The 12,011-nt window shown below is 50.4% G+C and overlaps 1 protein-coding gene across 5 annotated transcripts in view; it reads right to left on the bottom strand.

Annotated features, from left to right (window-relative positions):
• Positions 1-772: 772 nt before the first annotated feature.
• LOC142467299 (mid1-interacting protein 1-B-like) overlaps positions 773-12,011 on the bottom strand; it is a 61,264-nt gene continuing 50,025 nt past the window's right edge. For 3 of the 5 annotated variants that reach the window (XM_075572800.1, XM_075572799.1, XM_075572797.1), the window contains exon 2: positions 773-4,718. In XM_075572800.1, the coding sequence (XP_075428915.1) occupies positions 4,230-4,685 (456 nt within the window). In that variant the 5' untranslated portion in view covers positions 4,686-4,718 and the 3' untranslated portion in view covers positions 773-4,229. The remainder of the gene's footprint in view (positions 4,719-12,011) is intronic. The other 2 variants (XR_012788356.1, XM_075572798.1) reach the window with 2 other exon arrangements.

Here is a 12,011-nt window from a genome sequence, read left to right as displayed (position 1 = left end):
GCGTCGCCGGCACTATAAGCGCGGCCTTATTAGAATACGAGGTCGGGGATGCGATGCTGCTGACTTTATTGTAATTACAATTTGAACACACCAATGCTGTGAAGTTGCCGTCTCCCTGTCGGGAAGCTGTGAGCTCTGTACAAATGATTGGGACTAATATCTTCAGTGACAGCGAGAGGACTTCTTCCCGGCACACGGAGGGCAGTGGGGATCCGTGTATTCCATATACATGTTTGTACAGCAGGGAATGTTCCAGCGGGGACAGGGCTTTTAAGCTGCAGAGGGTGGGGCAGGGAGGGGGCATGCGTGGGCAGACTGGAGTGTACATGCAGGAGCTGGCTTAACCCTATATTAGCCAGGTGGAGCCTGTGCAGACTCAGAGGGGGTTAGAGAACATAAAAATGCTTCAAAACAGTTAACATTCTGTTGCCATTGTAACTGGCAGAAGAAACAGATGAGGATTGTAAAGATTTACACACTCTAATGTCGGTCCAGTAAAAGCTATCACGACCTACAATTAGTTAGAAATTATTCCAGGACTAATGTGGCTACTAGGACTTTCAACTAATTATCCTTAAAAATCATTCAAATGCAATTTATTCACAAAGACCTCACTAATTTGACTCATCTTGTAGGCAACTACAGCCTCATTGGTTCACAACTAGAAATCCAGGTAAATGCTGGAGAACAAGAACACCCTATTAACAGCACTCGTTGTGTATGATAATGTAATGGTGAGTTACTTAAAGTATTATGTTTTAAGTAACTCACCATTACATTATCATACACAACGAGTGCTGTTAATAGGGTGTTCTTGTTCTCCAGCATTAATCTTGTTCTCCTCTCCCCCTTTTTGCACCGTTGTGAATTATATTCTACACCTTATATAATAGGCTGATGCGAGGGTCTCCATCCGTTCCCCCTTCCCCTATTTTGTATTAGAAATCCAGGTAAACAGCTGTTCTATGCTCCTGAGGTCTTGGGCTTGTCGCTGAAGTGGGAGCTGTCTTGGGAATCAGGCCAGTGCCATTCATGTGACTGTCTTCCACATGGCATATCCAGGACACTGCTCGCTGATGCCATTCAGCTTTGGTGGCAAATGGCAACCATGGTATGTCATTGCAAGTCAGCAGCGGCAAAACTAGGCAGCGCCTGCGGGATGAAATCCAGGTGAGGCCTCAGCCCCCTCGACCTTATTTTCAGCCCCCATGGGAAGGTGGCAGTCACTGTAGAAAACATAAAACTTCCATAAACGTTATATCAGCCAGGGTAGTTTGAAGGAGTTATAGGCAGTGGTCAGCGTGTAATGGTACCAGGCCGGATGGTACAGGGTCCTACAACCCCCAGACTACCACTACTTTGTTATAAGAAGACTAATGGTTCCACTTTCAACTGAAAGAAAACTGAATGTATTTTAGGGAGTGCCTCTCCCTTTCTGCTCTCAAAGAAGTCAATATTGCATCAGTCTTTTTTTTACAGTCAGACACAGCAGCACTACTTTCTTAAGCCACTTTGACCACTGGTTGTAGGCAGGGCTGGCTTCTAATCTTGCGAGGCTCAGTGCCGAAGGAGAGCGGGGAGGCCTCTTACCTTCTCTCCGGCATCTCCTCACCTCTGCAACCTTGTCACTATCAGAAGATGCAGGAGGAGACGCTGGAGAGAAGGTGCAGAAGGAGACACTGGAGAGAAGATGCAAGAGGAGATGCTGGAGAGAAGGTGCAGGAGGAGACACTCGAGAGAAGATGCAGGAGGAGATGCTGGAGAGAAGATGCAGGAGGAGACGCTTTAGAGAAGATGCAGGAGGAGACGCTGGAGAGAAGATGCAGAAGGAGACGCTGGAGAGAAGATGCAGGAGGAGACACTGGAGAGAAGATGCAGGAGGAGACACTGGAGAGAAGATGCAGGAGGAGACACTGGAGAGAAGATGCAGGAGGAGACACTGGAGATAAGATGCAGGAGGAGACACTGGAGAGAAGATGCAGGAGGAGACGCTGGAGAGAAGATGCAGGAGGAGACACTGGAGAGAAGATGCAGGAGGAGACGCTGGAGAGAAGATGCAGGAGGAGACACTGGAGAGAAGATGCAGAAGGAGACACTGGAGAGAAGATGCAGGAGGAGACGCTGGAGAGAAGATGCAGGAGGAGACACTGGAGAGAAGATGCAGGAGGAGACACTGGAGAGAAGATGCAGGAGACGACGCTGGAGAGAAGATGAGAGACACATAAAGAGGCCCCGCACTCTCTCCCCTGGCAATCAGTTTAAATGTTGTGGCGAAGAGCGCAGGGCCTCTGTGACGCAAGGCTCGGTGCCACTGCACCGGTGGAACCGCCATCACACCGGGCCTGGTTGTAGGCATAGCGTGCCCATTTTAAAAGCTCTAGAATGCGTTGCAGAACCCTCTCTGACACTGAAACTGAACTGGAGGCATATTGTAAATAGCTATTAGGAAACAGATGTTAGACTGATAGGGCTGGTTTAACATGGGTTTGCGTTGTCATCGTGTTGCAACCACACCCAATAGAAAGAGGACCGAGGCTACGAGTGCATTCCCAAGACATTAAGGGGTTAACGAAGTAAAAACCAGCAGGAGAACACAAGCCAAGTTAGAACTTGTGTGGCCACAGCTGATAAGGAAAGGGCAGGGCGCGTTCAGCCAATGGGATGGGAGCAATCGGGAAAGGTCACATTTAATTGGCTTCCTCAGTAGAAAACTATTACCATAGCTACTAGGAAACAGCTGTTGCTAGGCGTATCGTGCAGGCAGCTCATGGACTTCCTCTGTGCTGTGCGATAAACTTCTACATGTTTCCTTGAGCAGCCGTCCCACTTACTCAATGTTATTGTCCATTCTTATTGTCGGACAGGAACCTTGGGAAAGTCACGCTTTCAATGTGCGCAGTTGGGGGGATGCGATACGCTGCCATACAGAATGGATTTGCAAAGAGTGGCGGTAGGCGCCACTAACCCAGGCGGTGGCCAACTCCAGTCCTCAAGGGCCACCAACAGGTCATGTTTTCAGGATATCCCTGCTTCAGCACCGGTGGCTCAATCAGTGTCTCAGTCTTTGACCTGTGCTGAAGCAGGGATATCCTGAAAACATGACCTGTTGGTGGCCCTTGAGGACTGGCGTTGACAACCCGTGCACTAAGCACACCATGTTCTAGGATAAACCAATGTATTTGCACACAGGTGAATGCACTTAAGACTTTGAGTGCACCATGATGTTGGGGCAACATCATATTGAGAGGCATCCTGGTGGCTTTATGACGCTGACTCAACATCACGGCCTTTTTGCTGGCTCCTATTGGAGCTGGCAACCAGCTCTGGGTGACCTAGGAATGTGATCGGAACAGAACCTCCCCTTCCATTCAAGACATCAGTGGGCGGTCAGAGCCATGGACTCACTTTACTAACGATTACAGGACCCCCGAGTAAGAGGGGCACTGCAGAGTTTCCGGCATGTAAAGCGTCAATTGGCAAATAAAGACTACATTGAGAAGTTCTCTCACAAACTCAGGGATCTGCAGAGAGGTTTCCGGATTGTAAACGGAATGCAGGCTTCAGCTTTCACTGGTTGTTTTTAGCATTATTAGTCTCACAAGCTTCAGTCGAGTCAATTGATAAAAACGAACACATTTCTATTCAATGCCATTTTATATCTCAGAGTTTAGTCTTTGGAAGTTGTGACATGGTGGTGTTTTACCGATGCCACTCATGTGCAGGACAAACATGTGTCCCTTCCTCACCAAAACACCAGGTGAAGATAAAAGGCGAATGGACAGGTTTGTGCTCTTCCAAGAAGCAGAAGCCCAAACGCTTAACAACGAGTCTCAATGCATTTCAATCTTCCAGTAACTTTAGATGCATTCTTTTTCATGTCTCCAATACTGTATAAAAGTATTTTTTTTTAACATAGCGAGGCTGTATCTATCAATGCCAGAAAAGTCTGCAACAAATTATCCAGAGTAACTCCAAATTAGGACTTCTCTGTTTAAAAGTTACATTTGCAAATGTGTTTACTGGCTGAGTGGCGTCTTTTGCATTTCATCACAATATGTCAAGCAGAACGTTTTCTGCAGTTGGGTTACGAGAATACAATGTTTCACTCAATATCTCCAAAAATCCTACAAGGAAAACAACACGAGAATTGTGACAAGAAACCCGGTTTCAGGTTTGATAGCATATCAAAGTGCTTAGCTCCATGTTCGGTGTATATATGGGCACGTCCCTCAATGAGAGTCGCTCCTTGAATGCTGCCTATTATATGAGGCACCAATCCCAATTTCCTTCTTGTAACAGTTGGTCAGAAGATTGGCCTTTTTGGTCAGGTTGGTAAGGACAGATAGAAGTCCCCTTAGGTGATGCTGAAACTTTTCTACCAGGTCTCCTGTCTCATCCTCATTTTTCTCAGAGCAGTGTTCTTGTATAGATACATTTTCCTGGTGGATCCCCCACTTCATGTCATTCCTGAGAGATTTCAGCAGAAGGTAAGAATCGTACAGGTTCTTGTGCTCAGCGACTTGTGTGGTCTTGGGAAGGTCCTCACGTTCTTCCTCTTCTGGAGTGATGTCCTGCAGCATGCTCGGAACCATGATGGTCTCATCCATAATGGTTGTGGCCGTGTTGAAACGGTGGATGGCATCCAGTAGGGACTGGCGCTGAGGATGGCACGGTGAGAGCTCCATTCTTCTACTTATTCACCCCCTTGAACCTTTCTTCTGAAAAAAAGTGAATGCCAACAATTCCAATGTTAACTCACAAGGGATATGGAACATATCCGCTATTGTATTCATGTTTATACAAGTAAGCAGATTAATCTTAATTTTAATCAACTAAAAATAAATGAAACTAATATATAATAAGGAAATCAGGAACACACTCATTAACTAAAATATATTCCAGATACCAAGGAAGGTTCTTTGTGGAACTGAAGTAATGATAAACCTGTTCATGGAGAATTAAAATGAAAAAGATACCATTGTATGTGAATGTATTATAATTTTGGGAAAGGTAATATATCATTACTGTCTGTCTCAAATTAAAAACATTTTGCTAGTGCTTGAAACTCAATGACTTCATGGGCAGTCAATAGCTAAATTGTTGAATATAGTCCTCGCTGCTGTGCGGACGCGCCCGGCTTTGCGCATGCACTTGACATGCACGTTTAGTTGCTAGGGTGCAAGCGGTGAAGTGCGCGGTTAGGGTTCCTTACAATGCATCAGATCTCAGGCGCGCTATTAGAGAGGGTTGGGGTTCCTTACAATGCATCAGATCTCAGGCGCGCTATTAGAGACGGTTGGGGTTCCTTACCATGCATCTGATCTCAGGCGCGCTATTAGAGAGGGTTGGGGTTCCTTACAATGCATCTGATCTCAGGCGCGCTATTAGAGAGGGTTGGGGGTTCCTCAGAATTTCACTTAGGGTTTTTTTACCCAAAAAGGTTAGAACCCACTGCCCTAACGTCTGGTTATTGGGTGTAACAGCTATTATACTTTTGATGTATGAATATTCAATTCATTAATAGAAACTAGCAACATTTATCGCAGCACACAATACTAAATAAAACTAGAATCCTCCTGTCTTTTGCAATTGTCTGACAATTATGTGGATAAAATAACTGCTACAGCGGTGATAGACCTAATAGTATTATCTGCCAAACAGTATCAAGGGAAGTAACTCAACCCCAATAGGCTATTACTGAGTCTCTCCTAACCCTGGCATTCCCCACTGCCTAAGCGTGTTAAGGATTCACTGATTGATATATACCAGCTACTCGAATTCTGTTAGCAAGCTATCCCCTCTCTCCCCAGTGATCTGTCTTTGGAGGCATATTCTTAATTACCTCCATTTTTGTTCTTTGCCACCAGCTAAGCCTTAAACAAGAGAACCTCTCATGGTCCAATAAAAAAATAGCGTAATTGCTAAAGAATCCAGTTTTCTCCAGGACCAAATCCGGCTTTTAATTAACAAGAATGACAACAATTCTATAGTAAAACAGAAATGTTTTCTGAGAGAATGAGGCCGACATAAACATATCTTTAAACGTTGTCCAAAAAAGGGCCTTTTTATACACTGAACATATTTGATTGTTACAATAAACTATTGTTATTGTCTATAGCAGGGGCACGCAAACTTTCTGCGCTGCGCCCCCCTGCCGGCCAGCCCCTGTGCTCGCGCCCCCCCCCCGTGTAATTTGATGTGCGTTGCTATAGCGACACGCATGTCACATGACCCTACCACGTTGCCATAGCGATGCGTCACCGAAGATAAGGTAGCAGTCCGCGCCCCCCCAGAATAATCTCCCAGGGGGGCGCCCCCCACTTCGCGCACACCTGGTCTATAGAGCTTCTAGCACTGAACTTTAATGCCTCATGCATGTTTCTGCCAAATATTATACAGCGCTTAGACTTATTATTCCATCATCCTTAGGGTTAAAATGAAAAGATTCAATATCCTACATGTGTTTTTATTTTAAATAAATCAGTTCTGCAGTACTAGATAAAACTACATTAAAAAAAATGATCTAAACTTAATGCCATTTTGTAATGAGATTTAATATACTGCACTAAGCATCCTTTGGTTGCTGTAGCAGGTTTCAGCGCACTTCCCAAGCAGTGCAAGATCTTTGTCAGCAAATCATCACAAACAGGATGTTCCCAGCAGGAGACGGTGGCTGCTCCGCAAGCTGTAACAATACACCATGTTACCTTAGTTATATATGGTTACATTGTAGCTGCTGAGTTACACTGACTGAAGGATTGATTGAAACTGAAAGGCAGCCATTTAATTAACCCTGTGACGCCGGATCTTTGCTGATCGATCTCGGAAGAATAGATCGATCGGCAGCTTATTTCAATTAGTTTTCATTAAAGGTGATCAAATGCTGCATATATTAAACAAAAACAATATATATAAGGGTTAACATTTGCTTGTACTATGTGGAACGTAAACCCCACCCACTGGAATGTTAATGAGCCAAGAGGACAAAGGACTTTTAATTTGCAGCTGCATTCAATCTGAATCCCTTCAGTGTACATGTGTGTCGCCCCAAAGGCGGACAGGCATTGGCACAGCAGAAGAGCAGCTAAAGGGTGTGAGCCGTTTGCTGCCGTTCGCTGATGTTAAAGCTGCTCTATTTCAATCTGAAACTCACAAGCCCTTTATCCCCTGTACCCAATTTTCCAACTCTCTCTGTCCATCAAATGTCTGTGAATTGACTGTATATCCTGCTCTGTTCTTTAATGTAACCATGTAACCATGTATTGTTATAACTCTGTGCCCAGGACATACTTGAAAACGAGAGGTAACTCTCAATGTATTACTTCCTGGTAAAACATTTTATAAACAAATAACACAGGACGAAATGCCAACGTTATTACATACTAAGACACCTTTGCTTCCAGCCTCCCCAAGGGTGCCTCGGACCTTTAAACCAGGCTCTGCAGCTTGCGACCCACCGGTCATAACTGGGGCTGTGACCCACCGTCATAACTGGGGCTGTGACCCACCGGTCATAACTGGGGCTGTGACCCACCGGTCATAACTGGGGCTGTGACCCACTGGTCATAACTAGGGCTGTGACCCACCGGTCATAACTGGGGCTGTGACCCACCGGCCATAACTGGGGCTGTGACCCACCGGCCATAACTGGGGCTGTGACCCACCGGCCATAACTGGGGCTGTGACCCACCGGCCATAACTGGGGCTGTGACCCACCGGTCATAAGTGGGGCTGTGACCCACCGGTCATAACTGGGGCTGTGACCCACCGGTCATAACTGGGGCTGTGACCCACCGGTCATAACTGGGGCTGTGACCCACCGGTCATAACTGGGGCTGTGACCCACCGGTCATAACTGGGGCTGTGACCCACCGGTCATAACTGGGGCTGTGACCCACCGGTCATAACTGGGGCTGTGACCCACCGGTCATAACTGGGGCTGTGACCCACCGGTCATAACTGGGGCTGTGACCCACCGGTCATAACTGGGGCTGTGACCCACCGGTCACAAGTGGGGCTGTGACCCACCGGTCATAACTGGGGCTGTGACCCACCGGTCATAACTGGGGCTGTGACCCACCGGTCATAAGTGGGGCTGTGACCCACCGGTCATAACTGGGGCTGTGGACCCTTCTGCTGCTAATTTCTTTAGCCAGCTAAATAGACGAGTTTCACGCGGCTACTCATTATTAAGCCGAGATCATTGGGATATCTGTTACAGATGTTCTAAATGTTGACAAAATGTAATGTTAAATGCATTGAGCATTAAGCGAAACCCCCGAATCCCTTCTACTTCTGATCTGGTCCCTTTGGAAAAGTAGCTCCAAGTGGCAGCCACCCATGACCATGTGGCGGCTTGGGTAGACTTCCCATAGTGGTGGTCAGCTCCCGGATGGAGTGCGGGTGCCACCCATGACCACGTGGCGGCTTGCGTAGACTTCCCATAGTGGTGGTCAGCTCCCGGATGGAGTGCGGGTGCCACCCATGACCACGTGGCGGCTTGGGTAGGCTTCCCATAGTGGTGGTCAGCTGCCGGATGGAGTGCGGGTGCAGTGAATGTGACCGGCCCTAGATAACTGCCATAAATCTCACAGACCTTAAACATTATGCAGGGGTGCAGACATGGGTGAGGGGCAGGGGGAGAGGGGAGGGTGGGGGAAGGAAGGGTGAAGGCGGGAGAGAGGTAAGGGAGAAGGGAGGGGGTGAATGGGTGAGGAGGGATGGTGGAAGGGGAAGGAATGGAGAGGGTGCGGCAGATAGAGGTGAGGGGGTAGTGGTGAAGGAAAGGATGGTAGAGGGAGGTATAGGGGAGGGTGGGTTGTAGGGAGGTATAGGGGAGGGTGGGTGGGAGAGAGGTGAGGGGGAGGGAGAACAGGAGAAGCCATCTCCACACTGCATGGGCCCAGAGAGGCTCAGGCTGACAACAGCTGCCCCCCACCTCCTAAATCCCTAACCCTTCCCCCCTCTCCTCCACAACCCGGGACTCCAGTCCTGGGCCCTGGGAAACCCGGTAGTGGGCCTCATTATGGGCGGCATAAGGGCACTGAAGAGGTTAAATAAGCAGCTGTGCAGTTACCTGTGGGTCAAAGAAAAAGTGATCTTTTGATCAAATAAGGAAGCTCTACACCCCCCCCCCCCTCTAACCCCCCCTCTCCCTGCACCCCCCCCAGTTTTTATATAACTGCCTTTATTATTTAGGAAAATTACTCCAGGCTTTGCCCCTTCTAAACAATTCAGCAAAAGGTTCAGCGCAAGACTGTAAGAGCAGGAACACTCTAACAGAGCATTAACAGGACAGGCTCACCTAACCATACTTCTTTGTATGAATCCCTTTTTTCATCGTTATCACATAGTATTGTGAAACCATAAGATCAGGTACTCATGATATCCCTGCTTCAGCACAGGTGAAACAGTCTTCGACTGAGCCACTGATTGAGAAACCTGTACTGAAGCAGGAATATCCCAACAACCTGACCTGTTTGTGGCTCTTGAGGACTGGAGTTGACCCCCCCCCCTCCCCTGAACTAGTCGTTTTCACTATGGAAAACATATTGAGGGGCTGTATATATATATCGAACACAGGGGGGAGGGGATGTATCAAAAGTTGCTTGAACGTGTTACGTGGCTGAGCGATTGCATTTTACAGCAACCCCAAACATGCTGGTAACCAGGACCCCATCTTTATTACGTTATCCCGTTTGATCATTCCTCCCTGCCCTGTGCTCCCTGCTTTCTATCCTGTGCTCCCTGCTTTCTGCCCTGTGCTCCCTGCTTTCTATCCTGTGCTCCCTGCTTTCTGCCCTGTGCTCCCTGCTTTCAGCCCTGTGCTCCCTGCTTTCTGCCCTGTGCTCCCTGCTTTCTATCCTGTGCTCCCTGCTTTCTATCCTGTGCTCCCTGCTTTCTGCCCCGTGCTCCCTGCTTTCTGCCCTGTGCTCCCTGCTTTCTGCCCTGTGCTCCCTGCTTTCTATCCTGTGCTCCCTGCTTTCTGCCCTGTGCTCCCTGCTTTCTGCCCTGTGCTCCCTGCTTTCTGCCCTGTGCTCCCTGCTTTCTATCCTGTGCTCCCTGCTTTCTATCCTGTGCTCCCTGCTTTCTGCCCCGTGCTCCCTGCTTTCTGCCCTGTGCTCCCTGCTTTCTGCCCCGTGCTCCCTGCTTTCTGCCCTGTGCTCCCTGCTTTCTGCCCTGTGCTCCCTGCTTTCTATCCTGTGCTCCCTGCTTTCTGCCCCGTGCTCCCTGCTTTCTGCCCTGTGCTCCCTGCTTTCTGCCCCGTGCTCCCTGCTTTCTGCCCCGTGCTCCCTGCTTTCTGCCCTGTGCTCCCTGCTTTCTGCCCTGTGCTCCCTGCTTTCTGCCCTGTGCTCCCTGCTTTCTGCCCTGTGCTCCCTGCTTTCTGCCCTGTGCTCCCTGCTTTCTGCCCTGTGCTCCCTGCTTTCTGCCCTGTGCTCCCTGCTTTCTGCCCTGTGCTCCCTGCTTTCTATCCTGTGCTCCATGCTTTCTGCCCTGTGCTCCCTGCTTTCTATCCTGTGCTCCCTGCTTTCTTCGCCGTGCTCCCTGCTTTCTGCCCTGTGCTCCCTGCTTTCTGCCCTGTGCTCCCTGCTTTCTATCCTGTGCTCCCTGCTTTCTATCCTGTGCTCCATGCTTTCTGCCCTGTGCTCCATGCTTTCTGCCCTGTGCTCCCTGCTTTCTTCGCCGTGCTCCCTGCTTTCTGCCCTGTGCTCCCTGCTTTCTATCCTGTGCTCCCTGCTTTCTGCCCCGTGCTCCCTGCTTTCTGCCCCGTGCTCCCTGCTTTCCTCCCTGTGCTCCCTGCTTTCTGCCCTGTGCTCCCTGCTTTCTATCCTGTGCTCCCTGCTTTCTGCCCCGTGCTCCCTGCTTTCTGCCCCGTGCTCCCTGCTTTCTGCCCTGTGCTCCCTGCTTTCTGCCCTGTGCTCCCTGCTTTCTATCCTGTGCTCCCTGCTTTCTGCCCTGTGCTCCCTGCTTTCTGCCCTGTGCTCCCTGCTTTCTGCCCTGTGCTCCCTGCTTTCTGCCCCGTGCTCCCTGCTTTCTGCCCTGTGCTCCCTGCTTTCTATCCTGTGCTCCGCTTTCTGCCCCATGCTCCCTGCTTTCTGCCCCGTGCTCTCTACTTTCTGCCCTGTGCTCCGCTTTCTGCCCCATGCTCCCTGCTTTCTGCCCCGTACTCTCTGCTTTATGCCTCGTACTCTCTGCTTTATGCCCCGTACTCTCTGCTTTATGCCCCGTACTCTCTGCTTTATGCCTCGTACTCTCTGCTTTATGCCCCGTACTCTCTGCTTTATGCCTCGTACTCTCTGCTTTATGCCCCGTACTCTCTGCTTTATGCCCCGTACTCTCTGCTTTATGCCCTGTGCTCTCTGCCCCGTGCTCCCTGCGCTCCCTGCTCCCTGCCCCTCCCTGCTCTCTGCTCCCTGCGCTCCCTGCCCCGTGCTCCCTGCGCTCTCTGCTCCCTGCGCTCCCTGCCCCGTGCTCCCTGCTCCCTGCCCCGTGCTCCCTGCTCCCTGCCCCGTGCTCCCTGCTCTCTGCCCCGTGCTCCCTGCGCTCCCTGCTCCGTGCTCCCTGCCCCGTGGTCCCTGCTCCCTGCCCCGTGCTCCCTGCGCTCCCTGCTCTCTGCTCCCTGCCCCGTGCTCCCTGCTCTCTGCCCCGTGCTCCCTGCGCTCCCTGCTCCCTGCTCCCTGCCCCGTGCTCCCTGCTCTCTGCTCCCTGCCCCGTGCTCCCTGCTCCCTGCCCCGTGCTCCCTGCGCTCCCTGCTCTCTGCCCCGTGCTCCCTGCGCTCCCTGCTCCGTGCTCCCTGCGCTCCCTGCTCCCTGCCCCGTGCTCCCTGCTCTCTGCTCCCTGCCCCGTGCTCCCTGCTCCCTGCCCCGTGCTCCCTGCGCTCCCTGCTCCCTGCCCCGTGCTCCCTGCTCCGTGCTCCCTGCCCCGTGCTCCCTGCTCCCTGCCCCGTGCTCCCTGCGCTCCCTGCTCTCTGCCCCGTGCTCCCTGCGCTCCCTGCTCCCTGCCCCGTGCTC

Source organism: Ascaphus truei, chromosome 16 (genome assembly GCF_040206685.1).
Source record: "Ascaphus truei isolate aAscTru1 chromosome 16, aAscTru1.hap1, whole genome shotgun sequence".
NCBI classification, from domain to species: domain Eukaryota; kingdom Metazoa; phylum Chordata; class Amphibia; order Anura; family Ascaphidae; genus Ascaphus; species Ascaphus truei.
The sequence above is the reverse complement of the archived record's forward strand: the minus strand, read 5'-3'. Positions and strand labels throughout refer to the sequence as shown.